The sequence below is a fragment of the Corvus moneduloides genome, chromosome 1 (genome assembly GCF_009650955.1).
Source record: "Corvus moneduloides isolate bCorMon1 chromosome 1, bCorMon1.pri, whole genome shotgun sequence".
In the NCBI taxonomy this organism is placed as follows: domain Eukaryota; kingdom Metazoa; phylum Chordata; class Aves; order Passeriformes; family Corvidae; genus Corvus; species Corvus moneduloides.
Window position 1 is genome coordinate 105,561,547 of NC_045476.1, and position 21,427 is coordinate 105,582,973.

General features: G+C 35.8%; 1 protein-coding gene across 2 annotated transcripts in view; it reads right to left on the bottom strand.

The window, feature by feature from the left end:
* DOK6 (docking protein 6) overlaps positions 1 to 21,427 on the bottom strand; it is a 253,569-nt gene that overhangs the window by 87,440 nt on the left and 144,702 nt on the right. For both annotated transcript variants that reach the window (XM_032121098.1, XM_032121105.1), the window contains exons 4-5: positions 15,890 to 16,009; positions 6,017 to 6,206 (exon numbers count right to left, since the gene is read on the bottom strand). In XM_032121098.1, coding sequence (XP_031976989.1) covers positions 6,017 to 6,206; positions 15,890 to 16,009 — 310 coding nt within the window. The remainder of the gene's footprint in view (positions 1 to 6,016; positions 6,207 to 15,889; positions 16,010 to 21,427) is intronic.

Genomic DNA, 21,427 nt, shown 5'->3' on the forward strand with positions numbered 1-21,427 from the left:
AACAACTTCATCTATGAAGCTTGTTGCTCTGTCCTAAGACAGACTTCTCAACCTACTTCTGTTAAAATTAATAAAGGTAATTTTATTCTCTCAATATATTGTCCTTTTTGAGATGTCATTGTTTTTCTCATGAAAATTAGCTTTCAGTGAAGTGAAATGGCTCATGCATTCTTTGTCATTGGGGAAAAATCTTTTCTAGGTTTGTATATCACGAGTGAATTTTCAAAACATGATTAAAAAAAAGCAGAATGCTTTAGAAGGCACAATGCAACTCTTTCTTCTCTCTGCTTCCCACATTCAATTATATGATGAAGAATTTCATTGCTATGTGAGTTTTGGTGGAGCTTGCTCTGACTTATCAATGCTGGAGCAGTCTGAGAGGAGCCTTGGCAGAGAGAAAATGGAATGAGCACCCTTTAAATCACTTACAATGAGCTATATCAGCTTCTGCTAGTAAAACAGTTCTCAGATTAGGTACCATGATCAAAACCAGAATAAGAGTCCTGTAGATGAGTTAAACACACAACTCCTTTTTACGTAGGGTTTAAGTGAATCAAATGGCTAACATAGAATTTATTCCAGGTCAAGAATTTGGCAAGAGGCAAACTGAGAGTTGCAGTGGAAAAAAGCAGGAATGGAACTACGATTATAACATATTACGGTATAACCTTGGCACTGCTAAATAGCAGGAACTAATGAAACCTTTTCAGTGGTAAGAAATGCCACTTTCCCTAAAATTAGAGCTACGTTATTACTGAGAAAAAAGCCAGGGTAGGATACATAAAAGAGATTAATATTTCTTTTTCAAGAAAGTTTTTTATTTTCAGATTTTAGTGGTACAACATGCTGCTTGTGGAAAGAATATGAGAAAGAAGTGAAGGGACTGTGAGGAAACATAAAACTACAGAAAATTTATATCATGGGTAATTTGGCTTTTTGAAAATATCACAAAGGTGTAAAAGAAGGAAAAGATCGTAGCAAACTTAGCTATTTAAAGTGTGGGATACTGAGAGCTCTGAGCTAACATTTATGTGAAATGATAATTTACTGAAGCTACACAACTGCTCATACTGCTGCTCAAACTGAAGTGACTCACAAATTCAATCACAAGCTTATGATTTATAATGATATTTAGAATGATTTATAATATATGATTTACAATTCTACGGTAAACTCATGATAGATAAACTTAATTCAGTATTTAGGTAATCCACCAGCAATCAGGAATTGCAGGCAGCTCTTCAGGGAGGTATAGACCTGTACAAGAGCATATGAAGTCCCATGACAGCTGACTCACGAGGCACATGCATAATGGTCCTCTTCCCACATAAGCAAAAAAGAGCATCTTTCCTGTGACTGAACTTTAAGGGTTAATTGACTAATGCATTTCATATTAACACCAAAAATCAGCACAGAGGACTGACAGACAAATGAAACATTTCAGTCAGATGTAGTGCCTGAAGCAAACAGTGAACTTTCTGCTTCAGATAACCCTAGCATCTGTGTATCTACCACAGAGAAAATGAGTATATCAGTCTTGGGAAAAAAATCTGAGAAATTCTCATGTCACCACTGTGTAATGCTTGAGCTTAATATTTTTATTAACCAAAGAAACAGATTCCAGATCTTAGAAGTGATAGAGGATACCATATTTCATTACATTTTCTCTGATGAACAAAAAACCTAAATCAAAGGCAAATAAAGAAGGAATAGTTTCGTGTGGTTCAATGAGTCTCTTTGAATGCACAGCATGAATTAACTTGGAAATACTTGAAATTGTTTAAATTTCAACATCTTGTCAACAAAGTAAAAGAAAATGTATTTCAGAAAAAGGAGTGTGTAGTAGATTTGTGGCTCCTTCTGCTCTTAAAAATTCAAGAAAAACCTTCTGCCTCAAACTCTCTACTCTTCTGGAAACTCACAGAATTTGACAAAGTTCGGCTGGAGCTTCCACAGCCCATCCCCTCATTATATTTTTTCACCATGTTTAACTTCAGCTTTTTTTTTTTTTTTTTTTTTTTTTTTTTTTTTTTTTTTTTTAATGCTTCTGGCCAGTTAATACACTCGACCAGACAGCTTCCATACATAGAAAATAATATAAAAGACAAAATTACAAAAAGTGAAAGAAGAAACATTTTAAAATTAACAAGGAGTCCATATATGCTTAACTTTCTCTGTGTCTCAATTCTGAACTCTTAGGAGTCTCCTCTTATGCTCCTACAAAGATGCCTCAGACAGCTTGTTTAGCTAAAAGGAAAGCTTGGACGACAGCCTTTTGCAGCTACCAGAGAGCTGAGTTTAAACATTGTTTATGGCCCTTACTATGGATTGTTTGGTTTACAGCATCAGCAAAATGAATCCTGTAACTTGGACAGGAGACTGAAAGGGATGTCTTCACACCCGATCAGGACTACGAAATGTTTCACCTGTAGCTGTTTTACTCCTTTTCTGGCATGTTTCTTAAATTGCATGTACTTAATGCAATCCCATGCAAATTAAGAGCAATTTCACCTGGACAGTTAGGGTGGGAAGTTCTGTAAGGACACATTTCCTGTTTCGGGGGCTTAAAATCCAAGACAGTCAAGGACTAATTTAGCCCACGGACATGGAGCAGCTCTTCCAAAAGTTTGAAAAGAAGTGCACCCATGGAGATCAACTCCACAGTGCCTCCAACATATCCAATATCCAAAATAATGAGGATGAGGTGTCTGAACACATTATATACATCCATAAATTAAGGAAATTCTGTGAATCATTGATGATTAAACATTAAAACGCCTGCTCTGGCTTAATCCCAGCTGGCAACAAAGTATCACACAGCCATTTTCTCACTCCTCCGCTGGGATGAGGGAGAGCATTGGAAGGGTAAAAGTGAGGAAAGGCAGTGTAATAGGTAAAGTAAAAGCTGTGTGCACATGCAAAATATCACAAGGAATTAATTCACTACTTCCCATGGGCAGACAGGTGTTCAACCATTCCCATGAAAACTGTGCTCAATCACACGTAATGATGACTTGAGAAGACAAGCACCATCAATCCAAATGTCCCCCCTGTTCCCTGTCCTTCTCCCTGCTTTATATGACCAGCATGATGCCATGTGATATGGATTGTCCCTTTGGTCATTTGGGGTCAGCTGTCCTGGCTGTGTCCCCTCCCAACTCCTTGTGCACCCCCAGCCTATTTGCTGGTGGGGTTGGGTGAGAAGCAGAAAAGTCCTTAACTCCATGTAAGCTCTGCTCAACAATAACTAAAATATCCCTGGGTTGTTAACCCTATGTTCAGCACAAATCCCAAACACAGCCCCATACCAGCTACTGTGAATAAAATTAACCCTTCTGCAGCCAAAACCAGCACAACTCCCCAGTCCAGTCCAAGACTGGTTGGAAAGCCTAGATCTTAAAAAAGTAAATGCTAGGCTCTTACCTCATGTGCTCTGATCCATTCACTGTGTTAGATAAACAGTATTAATCCACACAAAGCTATTGTAGTGCCTAATGGAGTTGTGAATGACTGTTTTCTGATAGGTGAAGAGATTGCACGGGATTAGCCCTAATCAGGTACTTTAGGTAATGAGAATTTCTCCATGCCACATTGAACAAAGCCACACAAAACTGTTCTTTCCCCATATCTCAGTAGGGTTTGGATAGACAAAAAGACAGATTAAGGAAATCACTGGGAAAAGAATACCTACTTTTATTAGTTCAATAAATAATAAAAAATAAGGACGAGTCTAACTTCATAGGTAGTGCAAAGACACATATTTACAAACTCCAATTCAGTGCAAAACTAAACAGAAAAATCTGGCAGATTAAAAGAATCTGAGTTCATTCCTCCCATATTTTAGACATTCTTCAAATTGTGTAGTCATTGCCTTTCATAAGACAAGTGAGCAGTTCAGTTTTATACACCCAAGTTCATACTCCATTTAAATGAAAAGCAATATATTTATTAAAAGATAAATTTGTCAAAAAGATTAATTTTGATCAATTTATTTAACATCTTTGTGAATATGTCCATTTATTTTATTGAAGGGATTTATTTTCTCGAACAAAGTAATACCAAAATGGTATAATAATAATATTAATATAATAATAATTATAATATAATAAATGTATAATGAATATATAAAACGGAGCTTCTAATGCTCATACAAACCTCATACACATATATTGGATATCTGCTAAAACTCACTAAAACATAATAACCTGTTTAAAAATATTTCCTTTAAAGCAATTGCCTACATTTAATATTTAAGCCTTAGGGAAAAATTAAAGCACCAGCACTTTTACTGCATAACATTCTCATAAAACATGGATGAGTGCTTCACCTCTTATAAAAAACATGCATCAGGAATTTATTGTATTAAGGTACTAGCAGATCAGGGGACAAAGAAAATCATGTTCAGAAAGATGAGAAAGATGATTTGTTGATTAAAAAATAAAAATAAACCCCAAGCAAATCAACAACAGATTTTAAAATGAATGTTGTTATTGCCTTATGTAGCCTTCAGATGTTATTGAAGATACCAACTTTTCTCTAGCCCTATTTTTTTACCTCTATGCATTTCCAAATAAGATAAAGTACTTCCAAGCAAGCAAAAAGGGAGGAATCAGATCAAAAACAATAAAGCAGGACAGATAAAGGCAGAGCTAGCTCATAATAATAAAACACAGGAAAACAATCCACTTTTCATCAGGTCATATGGTCCATGGACTGTAGGAGCAGATGATATTCAGATACTAGCATGGAATTAAAATACTGTAGGAGGCTTGAAATGGAATTAAAATACTGTAGGAGGCTTGAAATGCTAATTCATGCTAAAATTGTATATTTGAATAAGCCCCTCAGCTTAATCATTGAAATCAAGTTGAAACATAGGTCAGCTTTGCTTATTTTTGCAAAAAAAAATTAAATAAAAAAACCCAATGATGTCTTCATGTGAACTCATCACAGAAAACTAACAGAGAACCAATATGGTCTAGTGACAGCAGTCTGGATATTCAAATTATTCTAATATGGTAAGTCCCAGCTATAGAAATGGCAGAGGAATTTTGGCCATTATCCCCTTCAGCAGTAGGGTCCATTAGATCCATGGTTTTGTTTCTGATCACAAACTGTAGTTTTGTGAATATTTGTTAATGGTATTGAATAAGTATACATCAAAAGGCATATAAAGATTTTTTAACAAGACAGTGCTTCTAACCCAAGAGTGTACAGACACCTGTAATTTCACAGATTGCTTCAGAAAATTCAGGCTCTCATAAAGGAGTATGATGAGCCATAAAAAATCTCAAACCAAACCATAAAGAACAATAGTCTAGAATGATAAAATACAAGTTGAAACACCACCAGAGGGAAAGTTAAATGAAGAATTCTTTTGTGCAGAAATGCAGAAAAGGCAGTGAACCTAATGGCAAGATATGAAATGCATTAAAAAGATATGAAAGAGAGGCAAAACAGAGCTCTGTGGACATTTAAAACTGATCTGAAGATGGAAATGGCAGTGAGGATTAAAACTGCAGGCAGAAAAAACAGCTAGCCTTTTTATGGGTTCACAATGTTCTCTGTACTCCTGCTTGCAATTATACTCTAGGGTGGCAATCAGTCATCAGGAACATCCAGAAAGAGTAATATTCACTGTAATGGAAGTTATTCCACTCATACGTGGCCTTTTCCACGATCCAGAATTAATTTCTTCTACATTAAAAGTACTCAAATTATACCACATGAGTATTTAAGCACAGTGAGACCCATAAACCTTATGAATAACATTTCAATCACAGTTAAATAAAAGCCAGAGGGCGCTTAAGCTCATTTTTAATATAAGACATATTATTGTTTATTTCAAACACTGGCCCAAATATATTGAAAAGTAATATTCAGAAAGGGGAAGTCTATGGAGAAGCCATGTATTTTGTCTTGCTTTAAAAGGAGAGGCTTATCTAACTTATCAGACTGCTTAAAAAAACCCCCACTTCTTATTTATTCTTTTTTTTTGCATCTCCTTAGCTCTTACCTTCCAGACTCAAATGTAAACCACGTCGAGTCACGTCCGTATCTCCTCAAAGAGCTCAGAGGCCACATGACCAGCTTGACCTTGGCATTGTGGATGTCCCAGAGATAGATGTTTTCATGTGTGATCTGCATTGTACATTCCCCGTAGATATCTAAATTTGGTGTAGGCATAAGGTATACATTGAACCGTTCTGGAAAAAACCACAAAGTTAGACATCACAGGTTAAAGCAAGATTTTACACTGGGAAAAAAAATTGAAATAAAGTCTTTAGTTCTGATGATTCAGAAATCAAAGCCAAATTTCTAGCTTTAACAGAGGTGAGGATCCACTGATGTTGAAGCAGTTCTGCTAGTACATATGAGAGGAATAAGATGAGAATCATCTTCATTTCATTTTTCCTTATAAATGATGCAACAGTCTGAAACATCTTTCACAGATGATCTGCATAGTCCTCTTGGACATATGTTCCCACACCTTAACTGCAGTCCTTTTTTACCCTCACATTAAGGTCCATGACTCCTTACAAATCAAAATTCACAATGATGTGAACTCTGACAGAGACTCCTCTCTCAAAGAACAGAATTAAAGGTATCCTGGAAAAATATGTATGTGCAACCATTGCCTCTTAGAAAAGCTGTCCTTGAAATTGAAAACCCAAGTTTACTTATTGAAGCTTGTTAATAATTACATTCCTTGCATTCAGTTTCTGTTTATTTGCCAAAGTCATCTTATTTGTAAAATTAATAACAAATTTTAATCATCTGTTGCTTTCTTGAAAAATCTGATTCAACATGATATATTATTATGGTCATGACATCAATCACTATCAGCTGCACTTTGCTTGCAAAGTGCACTTACTGCAGTTGGAGGTCAAGGGCATTAATAATTTTCTGAAGTGCCTGAATTGCATGTGATTTAATAAGCAACACAAAAAAAATCATAAAAAAAGGAAAAAAAAACCAAACCTAAAAACCCCAAGATTATAGAAAACACCGTTAACTCATATGGAAGGAAGCAAACATTATTAGGAAGAAAAATTTTAATAAAAATGCAATTTTCTTTGAAGAATAATGTTTCTATGAGTTGCTTCTACAAAGGATTAAAAATTCAGTTACATTTCTGATTGTACAGTTGGAAGTGCCAGCCTATATTTTAACTCTAAATGCATTGCAATATTAGGGCTTAATAGCATCATATGGGAGAGTGCAGTACATTCACAACTTTTCTCTCTTTTTTTTTCATCCTTGAAATGGGTAGAAATGCAAAATGTCAATGCTACTGCCTGAAGGATGTTAACAAAAAAGGTAAGAACAATTTAAAGTATGAGCATGAAAAATGCTTATTCAATAACAACATCAGGAAAATGCTTTTTAGGGGGATAACTGATAGAAAAATTGCCTCAAATTACTTGATAAAGAAAAAAGTGCTTGGTGTGGAATATTCTTAATCCACCATTTGAACTGAATTTTCTCACAGTGTCCTCATAAAAATTAGGAAGGAATTTAAATTTAAAGTGAGAGAAATTTATTGCAACAATCAAAATTAGCTTCCCATTCTGTTTGAAATTCAGTACCATAGACATTGCCTCTATTTTTTAGATGTGATATATATATGTTTTTGACAAAACAATTAAAATATTGCAAGTAAGTGAGTTAATAAAAAAATATAAGTGTGTTTGAGATTGCGTGTGCGTGTGTGTGAGTGAATAAAGTAACAAAAGTTTGAGGAATTAGAGAAAGCAAGGAACTGCTGGGTAAGCAATAAAAATTGCTGCATAGCTATAAGTAAACTTGTCATCCTTAATGTTGTTCTGTTTCAGTCAATTTAATTTTGTCCTGTTAATGACTCCCCAATTGATTCATTCAGTCACAACCTCTTCTCCCAAGCCCAAATTCTCATTAGTCACACTAATGGGTGTTAGCCCTAAAAGTTTAATTTTATGACTAGGATCCCATGTGTGAAACTCTGAACATTTTGTAACAGTCTTGTGACACACAGCACAGACAGATTAGCAGAGGCTGCTGAGATCACGGAGGAGAATCTCCCCTAATGCTCAGAGGAGTGCATGGGGCAGAGGTCTAATGTAATGCCTACTAAAGTAAATGGAAGGACTCACACATGGGAGTAACAGGTCCATGACCGCTTTGGGAAGGGAATGGCGGTGAACAAGATAACTTTCATGTTGCACTGAAATTATATATATATATATATATATATATATATATATATATATATGCTCTTTCAGTATCCCTATGTCATTGGGATTGTCATGCAGAAATTCCTCATAACTGTGCCGGTGTGCTTCTATCATATAAAGGCTCCAGCTTTGCATTGCCATGCTGTCACTTAATGCTACTTCCCTCTATTTGAAAGAAAGATGCAGTAACTGACCTGTCAGCTCTTTCTCTCTTGCATTATATGAAATAAAACAGTGTATCTATGGGGGGATGGGGTTACTAGATGAGAATGAAAATCTTTCTCTTTCCCCGTCTTCACCAGCAGAATGCCTCAGACAGCAGAGAAAATAAAAACATACAATTATTTTCTGAAGTAAACATTAAACTGTTGTGTGGAAGGCACAGAATATTTCAACTTGCTTTAAATGTTACCAGGATGATCATGAAATGCTCAACTTCTCTGATGTGTTTGTGGATATTATTGCATGAAGGGCATTCAGGACATATGGCATCCTCAAACTGTCAGGAGACATTTGCTGACTTTGCATGGGAGGTCAGTGTCTAAGGTGAGATGTCAGGGATTAAAGGAAGTATGATTAAAGTGAACATCAGCTGCAGGGCAAAACATAGCACCCTTGGAATTGAATCAAATTGTCAAGAAAAACAAGCATACAAACATATGTGCTGGAGAAGATTGAGGATGGATAGATTTACTTTTGGAACAAAATCTATACTTTTGAGGAGTGGGCAGATGAGGACAAGGAAAGGTGTGGATACTATTGAATGGCTTTATTAACATGCAGGGTCCAATTTTTCCATTTCAGAAAATATTTGAGCAGGTATCTAGCTAATGGTAATACAGTCATTCCATCTTTAGTGGCATGTTTTGCCCTTACACTTATCCAGGCAAGAACAAACATTCATCATAGGCCAGATTTGGGAATCTCAGCTGAATTCTGACACCAGACCTTCTGAATAACATTGAATAGGTTATTTTGGTTCTCTTTGGTTCAGATACCATCTGCATATGAGTAGGATGAGATAACAACAGTTCACTGGACAGTAAGACTAAGCAAATAGAAGTTAATAAGGGACCCAGAAAGCAGGGAGATGGAAGAAACCAAACAAGTAGATGCAATGTTGTTGGACAAGATAAGACTGGGACTGAACAGGTGCAATTCCTCAGCATTCAGGATCCCTAACCTCTTCCCTTCTCTAAACTGGTGAGAGCAAAGTTCAGGGAGTGGTGAAGCCAGGATGAGAAAAAAAATGCTGTTATATTGCTACACTTATCACATCCTCTCAATGTGACTGCTCTTTCCCATCTCCTTCAATAAGTACAGCAATGTTTCATCATACACTTTGTGCATGTAAAGGTGTTTAGCATTTGGGCTTTGGCAAGAATACGACACTTAATAATGCTTTCCAGGGCACAGGAGCATAAGAGTCTTTATGAAAGTGAGCATATCGACTGAGACAGAGACTTGGCAGCAACTCCGAAATGCTCTCAGCCTTCCAGCTGTACTGGGGAAGCAAAATGACTGGAGCCCAGTGATCCTGTTTCTGCCATTTTCTCACTGGATTCCTTTGGTTAAATCATCCCAGCTGGAAAACCGACCAGATGACATGGCAATCTTGCAATCCAGATTCTTGGTTTCATTTCAGCTTTAATGATGGGTAAAAAATTACTTATAGAAGGAGACAGGTTGGTGGCAACTATATAAACACGTAGAGGTCTTGGAAGCAAATATTCAGTTCATACGTGAAAGAAACTCCTCCACCTATGAGACTTCTGCTGCTAACCACCAGTGGCTAATTTTCAGGTGGAAAGAGAGCTTAAAGTCTTGAAGGTGAAGCATTTTGTGTTTATTTATATCTCAGGGCTATTAGAATGTTTCCCTTCTGCTGTACGCAGTGAGGAACCAGGACTTCAGAATCAATATTTTCCTTTGCTTATAAATATTCTGCTTTGCTTCCATTAAAAATGTAATCATCTCAATAAAAATATAAAGGTAGGTAAATACGTCAAATTGTTTCACTGGTAAGTAGTAAGAGAATAATCTGAAGTCTCACTGGATTAACATTAAAACCGTAAACAACTTACTTTTCTGAATAAAGCTGTTTGTGTTTCATTTATTTGAAGTACCCCAACAAACAAACCTATTGTATAAAAATGGATTAAGGATAACAGAAGATGAATAAAAAACCATGCAAAGTGCTTTTATGTATTAAATTACAGAGATTCTACTGACCCTAGAAAATGCCCTAAAACAAGTCAGCTCTGTGAATGTAATTACAAAGTCTCTATGCTTTGGCTGTAGTTTGCAATCTCAATATGCAGCACAAAGAAATGCCTCATAATCCTCTTCTGAGGATTCAAGGACGTTGTTCACTGTGAAAAGCTACATTTTTACTAACAAGAATTAATGAGTTTCTTGCAATTAAAATCCAGGAAGCAAGACTGCTGCTCCTGTGGAGGGTTTTTAAATAAGAAAGGAAGGTAAAACCAATGTTATGAAAGAAGAAAAACCTTACAAAGGAAGTAATTTTATGAAATACTAATATAAATATTAGGCAGGGATGAAAAGCAAAAATTCATTCAATTTCCAGACTTTGAAAATAAAAATTAGGCTTATAATGAAGTAAAATAAAAAAAAATTAAAACCTCAAGACACATAATAAAAAAGCTTCATATTGATATCACAGGCATGATAGTTAACAGTAAATAAGATACAGCAGCAAAAGATGGATCTAGCCTTTTCTTTAGTTTAAAAATTTGCATTTTAACATTTGCCCATTTTCTTCAGGTTTTACATCAGGTTTACAAGTAATGTTTGATAGAAAATGGCTTAGTACAAGTTAAGTTTAATAGAAAGCTATTTAGTACAAGTATTCAGTTATTTAGTGCTATTATTTAGTATTCAAAACAGATAGGAATAGAGGCTTCACCAAAAAGATGCAGCTAAAAAGTCAATTTATTAATAGCCCACAAATAATGCTTTTTTAACCAATATTATCTTGAATATTCTGATTTCTTTTTCACAGTAAATATAGTATGTTATTGTATACTGTCCATTGGGATGACATCTTTCAAATTGTTTCCTTTTATAAAGAATGAAAATAATGACACATTGGACACATTGTCCATTGTAACCATGGTGAAATTCTAGATATGACTTCACCTGGGAAGATAAAAATTTAAAAATAACCCCAAAACCCCAGTTTGTTATTATGTTTTGGGGTGTATTGCAAAGGCTTCCAAATGCACTCAGAGCTGGAAAGGAAGCTTCCAATTCTTCCAGATGAAGTCAACACTCTACATTCACAATTTCTTCGTCTAGCAGCAGCTTGAGAAACCTAAGGATTATCAAATGTGTGTGTAAGAATCACAGCGTATTTCTTAGAAGACTTGTCAACAGTCTAATCAGATCCAACTTAGTCCAGATTTTCTTTCATGGAGCTGTAACTGTTTTTTATTATTATTTATCTTATCATTGCATATAAAGCTTCATTCCCATTATACTAAATTAATCACCTGAATTGTGATTGCCTGAAGTGAGGCCTCTACTGCTTTTGCTTTCATACTGTATTTTAATTCTTTTGCAAATAATCTAAAAGGACATTCATAAACACTAGAGACCATGTTCAGTGTGAAAAGAAATTCAAACAGAAACAAGGTTGCTGTTATAGGGCTGAGATACGCCAACAAATCACTTAGATTTGCAGCAGAGAGAAGGTAAAATGGTTGGAGAGCAACAGAAGCTTCATTTCATATCTCACTTTAATTGGAATTTGTGCATCATTCCAAGCTAAGCAGCCATTAGTTGTGAGCCTTAAATTTAAAAAGAAAACTGTCTAACAGTAATTTTCTGCAGCAGAGTTTACACAGCAAGACTTGTGGTAATGCTTCTGGAAAGCAATAACAGAGCTGAAATTCAGTGAGAAGCTGCCTGTTACTGATGCACTTTGCACAAAACTCGCTTAGATGTCTTCTCTATCCTTCCTACAAGACACAGTAGCAGAGCTGTCTGCTATAAGCAGTGCAGCTCTACATTTTGCCTCTTTTTGCTGTCACCACTGCAGAACTGCTTGGGGCTGGAGGCTCAAGCAACAGCGCAACTACGCTAAAACAGATCTCACTGGCACTTACTGACCAACTCAGAAGTATAAAAGGATGCCTCCTTCAGGTAGCTGTACTACCTTAAATTTCTATTCTCATGTGACAAAAATGCCTTGTGATTGTATAGCCTTTGAGCCATGGCGTTTGCACACCAAACAGCAGTTTTGCCAAACTTTGGAGCAAACTGTTTTGCAAACCCTGTTGTTGCATTCCTGCCACAGAGAATTAGGTGTCTTCCCTTCTCAAATCTGAAGCTCATCTCAGAAGATCCACAAGAGCGAGAGTGGAGGGATGAACAGGCTCAAAAGTAATAAAAAGAGGTATTAAATAAATGATAGAAACCACCTAAATTTTCTTTGCCAACAATTTTCTGCAATGTGATTCTTTGTGTATAAAAAAAAAAAAAGTAGCATGTAGCAATTCTAGTGGCCCCAGAGCCTATACAACAACAATTAAGAAAATTATTTCAAATGTTGCAAACTGAGGGTAGTGGCCTCGGTGGTGACACACAGGAAGAAAACTACAAATCTATACATCACAATCATCACATCTCATTTTTCAAGAGAGAGCCAATTCATTTATCTGGTGTGTTTGATGAATACCCGTCCATCATTAAAATGTCCTTTAAGAACAAGAATGGGCAAGCAGTTGAACACATGAAGAACACTGCATATTAAAAATATCTCTTGGAAAAGGCAAAGTAATTAATGAAAAAACCCACCTTATTAGGCTAGTTTTTCTAAGTCCAAAGAAATATCTTTATCAAATTGTACATATTTCAGAAAATCTTTAGGGCAAAGTAACTATTCAAAAAAACCTCCATGGAATGCGATGAAATTAATGCTTAATACACCTGTTCTTTTGGGATTAATGTATAATCAACTGTTATATCATAGAGATATGAACAACATGACACCTTATTCAATGTCTTTAGTGCAAAAAATGTGCAAAAAATTATCCAAAACTGAAAAAACATTGACACTATATTATTTATCACAATCTGTGCTCTTGCTCTGATAGTGAGAGACATCTTTTGTTCAGTGACCTGAAGGAAAGCCTTTGTATGGGTCAGGCAACAGAACTTGCACAAACTAGATGCTGAGGCTGTGAGACTCTATTACATGTTTTACCGACTGTATTCTCACATCTCTGTTTCAAGTAAGCATTAATAAATTGACTAACATGAGAGGAATTCTATGAAGTTGACACACTTGCAATATATTTGGAAGAAATGACATTCAAAGGTACTACACTGGTATTCAGTTTTTATTTAACACAAAAAAATAAAATTTGCCAGAGAGTGACACAGCTGCCATTTTCACAAAGAGAAAGATTTTAGACGCTTCCTACACATAGCCACTGTTCATGAATTTCCAACTGTATAATTAACTTTGACCTTTCAGTTTCAGGTCAAAAAAAGCTCAACAAGAATATTTATAAGCAAAAGCTCAGTAGACTTTCAAAAGGTTTTGAGGTACCTTTTGAACTACTCTTTTTGATAGCATGTGTGTAAAAGCTACAATATGGGGGAAATGTGAAAGAAAATCAATTAAAAATCTGATTTTCTTATAGCTCACCAAATGATTCCACACTTCAACTAGTAACCTTTTCAATAATACTGTCATGTGGGGAATGACAGCATCAGGTTTGCAGAATAAGATAACTAGCATAAACTGAAGGCACGCTTCCACTCAACTGATTTTACTGAAGAAATCTGCTACAGGAATTTGAGTGCAACTGCAGGTTCTTACAGCACAGATAAATGAACAAAATGCCAGATTTCATACCTATAGTAAGAATCTCTGCACTTTTTCCTCCTTTCAAGCTGATTAAAAGACACCCACAACAGAATTGGCTTTGCCTCTGAACAAGACAACTTTGAATTTCAAACATGCTTATTAAAATGCAAAGTTGTGCATCAAAGAGATGAGGGAAGGATGAGGATAGGTATCAGAATTACTTGTCTGAGATACTGTAACTAATGATTTAGCAGAGCATGCTCGTCAAATATTGGATTATATGTATTCAGTCACTTGTTTTAAAAGAATACAGCTAATGATACCCTCCATGCATTATTATTCATGTGATTTGTACAACAAATACATGCTTTGCCTCTTTGTTTCCTTTCATTTATTTACTTAGAACAATAAAGATGCTAATTATGTTCATGTATACTGGTTGGTAACACTGCAATTAATTTCTAGACTAAGGCAATTGAATCAAGACTAGTTCATACAACAGAACTAATATATGCCTCCTGGAGGTCATGTGTGTCTAACTGGATCTTCAGAAACATAAATAAATGTAATATTTGTCACCTATGTTCAAAACCTGCTGGAGAGTACATGAATTCACTGCAGAAAGAGCTTGAGGAATTTCAAGCTACTTTTCTGTTCACGTCACAGGCTTTTGACAAGGTTTATTTCCTTTCACATTTGTGAAAGACCTCTACCTGTTCACACAGTTCTCTCTTCAGTAGCATGCAGATGAGCTTTATACCTATATCCTATCAGCATATAGCAGATGGGATGCTTTGAGTGGTGTCTGATCATTATCATTTTCCTACAACATTAGTAGCTCTCCCTTTGTTAAGTAGTTTGAGTCTACAAATTGAATTCTGTGTCTCATAGCAGGCAAACAACTTTACAAACATCTGAACTTCTTTTAAATCCCATTTCAATGCATCTGTTTTTTTGAACAAGATTTCTGTATATTCCATGCTGTGTGCTATTGGTTTCAGAGAAATAATATAATAAATATAATGCCATTCATTCTATAAATTAATTATGTAATTTTGTTTATAATGATAGCTGGCTTGATATTTTATGACCATTGAGGCAGTGTGTGTTAATACTTTGTTGAACGCTATTGGATCTTATAAAAGCATCAAGACAGTAATAATCATTGAGAGCTGTAAATTAGGGAGGACTAAATGAGCACATTTTGTGTTGCCCTCGTGTTCATTAATAGGAATTAAATGACAGGGTAATCACAGATTTTCTTTTGCTATTGCCTGTTCCATCCACTAGCGTTCTTCCTGTGCATGTGTCTAATCCAAAAAGCCTTTAGATGAAGACTTACAACTCAAGCTTAGTGCTGACTAGCATCTGTCACTGCCCTTTCCACCCACATTTGACAGCATTTAGATGATTCTGACTTCAATATTCAAGACAGGTATGAGTTTAAAGCAAATATGTGTTTTGCAGTCCAAATTGCTGTCGGAATGTTCACTGCTGTCCTTAAAAGGCTGCAAAACAACAGCTGCTGCTTTATTCCTCTGCACAGAAGCCATCATTTCCAGAAACAGAAGGGTCATGGCCATCATTTCCCATGACAGGGAAATCTGAACACAATGAAGACACAAAGTCACTCTATATGTGTTATTTGGCATGGAATTTAATCATCTTTATTTGTAAAAAAAAAATAGGCTTGAGCTTCAAAAGCATATCCAAATGTTTAGTTTCTAATGATACGCTTCCAGCTACTAGCAAAAGTCCTCGCAACAACAGGCACAAGCAAAGGTGACATGGGACATCACCTAAGAACTGATCTAGGAGCAAATAAAAAGTTACTTACCATTTTGTTCTCTCTGGACTCCAGCAGCAAGCAAATCTGGTTCCCCAAGACTTATATCATTGAGTCTGGCCCCTAGACACTCCATGCAAAGATGTTTGCACCACTCCTCTGCCTCTAGTTCTGAGAAAACAGAAAAAAAACCATTCATGGTGACATCTTACAAAAAAAAGTGTGAAGTTAAATCAATACTTTCTTACTGACAAGGTTTATCACAATATACTTCTGTTGAAACATGAGTTATTAGCATAAAGTCCCACATTAATTTCATTGCCTCAATTTATGAACTTTTAAAAAGGGTTTAAACTATTAGGACTGCATCTTCCATCCTCAAATTTGAGGATAGGAGGTGGAGTTAACAAAGAAGAGGAATAAGGAAGTTTCAAGGCAGTATACTTCTGGTAGGTCTTGAAAGAAAAAATGCAATTTAGAAAAACTTTATATATAGTAGCTGAAATATTCTTTACTGCTTTTTAGGCAAGTCTGAACTCTTAAGATATTTTCTGTTTTGAAAGGTGCTAGAGCATTTTTCTCAGAGCAAAGGGAAAACAGTAGTAAAATCATCTTCAAATGCTAAACTTCCCTCTCTGTCGTAGTGAAAGACCATGCCTGTCAAACTAGTCTGAATAATTAATTTCTTCAGCTCTGTTTACCTTCTTTTGGTCCTGGGGCAATTTGAGCATTAGTTGAAACATTTATATGAAGACTTAAAACCTCCCAGTCCTTTCTGAGTCCTCCATTGCATCGCATTGATGCAATATGAGAACTCCCTATCTGCCAGTCCATCAAAATGTGAATTCCACAAGGCCTACACATACCACAACATCCTCCCTTTCAACTTCAGCTTCATCCTGTCCACTTCTCAAACTTAACATCACGAAATCCATGGCATTGGTCAAACAAGCATCATCTTAAGTTGGAGCTAACACAGTGTGAAACTACAACTAAGAAAAATCGCACGACTACCCTGACTGTCTCTTATTTACAGGAAAGACTTCACCTAAGGGAAGCTTCCTGGAGAGCAGGCTGAACACCAGGCACTCAGTGAGCAACCATGGTCACATTCAGTCTCTATCTGATCATCTTTAACAGTGAATGACTCCAGTAATTTAGAAATGTTTGCAATAAACTGCCAGTTTTTTCAGTCCGTTTTTTGGGACATCAGGAAAATAATTCTGTGACAATCTCTCCAATGTAGTGCTAAAATTTGGAGAGAGAAAAATACCACATGCCAGCCCCAAAGCATTTAGTGATGATGAATTATTTAAATTAGTGAAATTTTTTTATCTGAGAAAAACTCTTCTAAGCCTAATTGCTACAGTCCTCAAATTCTTGCCTGGTTAGACACAGATCTCACAAAAACATTTGCTGGACAACAAAGGGAGACAGGCATGCAATTCCAGGTCTCCAAGAACCTTTGGATACCTTCCTTTGTTCAGCATCTTGAATAAAGCAGGAACAGATACATACCAAATTTGTTAAACGCCTACTTCCAAAATTATTCTACCCTTACATGAAGAAATTTCCTGTATATTTTCCCTTCCTCTCCTTCAGCCTTTGCCATTTCCTTGGATACTTTTGAAGTCTTTTGAACCAAAACCATGCCTTATAAATCCCACTTTGCTGTGGAGAGGGTTTCATGCCAGGGAGATAGATGATAGAACTGGACCCCAAGACATGCGGCCCTATTCTGGCAGCATGTGGATGGGGAGAGGGAGCAGGGCACCAGCACACAGATAAGAGAATTGAGGTGCCCCTGAGTTGCCCAACATCTGCTTCCAGTTACAGATAAGGACAGGGCAATCAATGGGGAAAGCTGGTAGCACAAAGGTGGGAATGCAAATCTAGGCAAGTGCTCCCACGTTTCCTTCCTTTTGCTTCTTTTCTGCCTAAACTGTGTCACAGAACAATATATATGCTGACAGAATGCATAGCTCTATATAAAGCCTGCATTGATTCCTGGAGTGTGGCCAGGATATAACATTTTATGTATTTTACAAAATATGCATTTTATTACTTTTTTTCATTGTGCCTCCACCCAGCCTGGAAGGGCATGTACTGAAAACATAGAATGAGATGACAGTAAACAAACACTAACCTAACCCTTCTAATATTACAAATATCCAAGGAGAAAGTGAAACACACTGGTAATTCCATAAATCCAGCTTAACATCAACATATATTCAAAAGAGGACTCATGTAAAAGCAACAAATTCAACTTATATGTATACCCACACCAAATTTCCTGTAGTTATTTTTGGAAACAAACAAACAAATCAAGCATTCTAGGAAGGTGTTTATTCTATGTGTCTTTGTTTTGTCTCCTCAATCCACCTGCCTTTCTCTTTTACAGGAACATCTAGACCTTTAAAGTTTGGATCCAGAAACCCCCTCTCAGAGTGTTCAGCTGGCAGTTTAATTTAAGCTGCTGCCTTATTGCTGCCAGACACTGATGATTAGGCCCAGATCAGACCATTCTCCAACTGCTGTACAGAAGAAACTTATCTTAGTATGAGCATTATAAGATCATGGCTATATTTTGCAAAGTGTAGGCTATAGCATGCATTGTACTGCTGTATAACTCAAAATTTCTATCTTACAAAAATGATTGACTTAATGCTATGGGAAATATAGTTTCAATGCAGAACTGAAATATCTTCCCACAGAACTGTGAGGATTCGTGTCTGCTGTCGGAGGAATCAACATTATCTACAAATGTGTCTGGAAGGTCAAGGGTATCAAAGTAGTGTGAGAGTTAGTCCTGCCTAATGCATTCTGATAGCTATTGCTTACTTGCAGGGAATTGCCTTCAACCTTTTCCTTGATGGACATGTGAAACCTTTTTTTTTAGAAGCAGGTGAATTACTTTTCAAAACCAAAGCCTTGATTTTCCTTTCACCGTGTGCATCAATAAAGCAATCTGTCATTCTTTTGTAAAATGCCTACAGAATGTCTTGTGTTTCTGGGTAACAAATTCAATATTATTTACGATTAAAAAATTATGTATTATAATTTATAGTACATAAACATGTCATGGCAGCAATCTTTAAGAATGACAGGTACCACATCAGAAAACAGAGATATCTCAGTTACTGCTTTATTTTGATTACATGCATATACTGAAACAGATGAAATATTACAGTGGAACCAAGTAATAAAAAAGTGTCAGCAAAATTGTTCTCTTTAATGCATCTAGACTAGATTTATTGGTAGTAAATGCAGAGTTTTTAGTCATAACTGGTACTTGTCATTGAAAAATTTATTTTCCTTTTAAGATAACTGAATTCCTGGACTGAATGATATATTGTAAAGCATGCCGTCACAGCTATAAATAAAATCAAAATATTTGCATTTTTACTTTTATTCAATTATAAAATGCTTCTATACAAATGTCATGAGGTGAGATAAAATGCAAAGAAATGAGAGAACTTAGATAGGCAGTGTTTATTGCATAAGAAATATTACCAGGAGCAAATTAGTAAACTTGTTATTCAGCTTGTTATTGGCAATATTTTTTTTGCAGCTGATCTCAGTTTTAGGTCATGCCTGAGGTTATATGTCATTTCTGCTTCAGTTCTCAGGTGATTACACTGGGGCTGTACCTAGTCTGACCACTGTCTTGGAAACAGGTGATACCACAGGGTAATAAATGTGTTTGTTGATATAATAACAATGACGGAACAATATTGGCAAATCGTGTTAGAGATAGGAATTTGTCATAGTAAAAATGTTCTGCTTCTTACAGTTTAAAATATAAACATAATCTACAGAGAGGGAGTGAAGGGCAATGAAATAGATATATGGACACGTTTCAATTCACTGTCCTTAGAAATCATATAGATCTCTTTCTATCTGGCCTCAAGATCCTCTAGATCTCTAAGGCTAGAGGAGGGATTGTTTTCAGACTCCTAACTTAGGAAGCATTTTGTGTGTGGACTTAACCAAACACCTTCTGAATCCTGCTAACTCCATGTTCTTTCACATTTTCCTTCTGTGTTCACATGGCACAATCCTATAGTAGCCTTCCATCTCCCACCACCACAAGTTGCCAGTACAGTTGGATGCCTCTAGGCTGAGATAAAGCCCCAAAGTGCTGACCCCTCCTGCTCAGTCCAGTTCCCTCCTTTCCAGGAGCAATGAGCAGTAATTTATTGAATTTGTAAACAAAGGGCTCAATTTATATGCACCTCCTAAAGACAGGCCTCTTCTCCTTCTCATGCAGCCCACATAAAGTGATAAGATCAAGAATTTAAGTTGGAAATAGCATGTGTACAATATTAGAGGGGGATAACAAACATCGCCCTTGTGCGAATCAAAAAACCTCACTTCTTTTGTGTTTTACCTGATGTCAAACTGTATAAACCTCAAATGTTAGTTTCTTCATTTCTGAAACATTTTAATGTATTTGCTGTACAAATTGTTTAGCTCTTCTTCCTTCTAAATGACATCTATAAGAGGTACAAATACAACTAAATATTGTTATCCTGAATGAAACTGGAGGATCTTTCCTGCTCAGATTAGTAGGATTTAGACCTTATATTCTCTACCAAGAAAGAAAGATGATACTGAAAAATGTGCCAATTTATCTCTTCTAAAAATCACTCAGGCTTAATTAGAAGCTAATAAGAAAAAATATTATAGAATTCCCACAGGATTTATGTGCTATTATACTGCACCACGTAAAATATATGAAGCAACTTAATATTTTTTTTTCACTAGCAAATAACACTATTGCCTGCAGGCATGTAATTTCTTATCAAAATCAATAATACCTTAAAACCATCTATCCTTTATCAGGATATATATCATCCTTTGATGATTTGAAAATAATTTTATTTAAGAAATATTTAAAATGTTATCTAACTATTTCTCTGTTACTTTGGGCACTTCTACTAGAGCACATCACACACACTCAAACACAGATACAAATCAAAAGCAATGTGGCTATTTCATATTTTTGCTCAGAGGAAAAGAGGGATAGTGCTTATTTTTTGTAATAATGTATTACTGATTAACAATGTCTACGCATGAATTTGGCAAGTTTTTATTAAGTGATAGCTAGGAAGCAATGAAGGGGACATACGTTCTGTTTATAGCAAAAGAACAGAAAATCAGTCTGTATGTAGACTAAAGCTTGCTTTCAAATAGAAAGTAACAGAGATGATAGGCCGCAACTCTGACAGCAACTGGTTTATTAAAATTATTCTTTTATTGACTAACTATATTTGAAGGTATTTTATGATATATGGGACTCATATATATAATTTTTGCTTGTGTCTCAAATAATACTACTTCTAAGGAAACTTTCTAGTATATTTTTCTTGAACTGTGATTTTTGAATATTTCACCTGGAGTGAAGTGTTCTGTTATCACTTAAGTGTAAGTCATTGAACCAAAAGGCAAAGGAAAGTCATGAAGGAAAACTACATATACTGTCAAATCATATTAATTTACTGAAAATACTACTCGTTCAAGCAGTGACAAAACATGTTAAAGAAAACCTGAAAATATTCTTTGCAAAAACGTTGGTGAGTCAAGTTC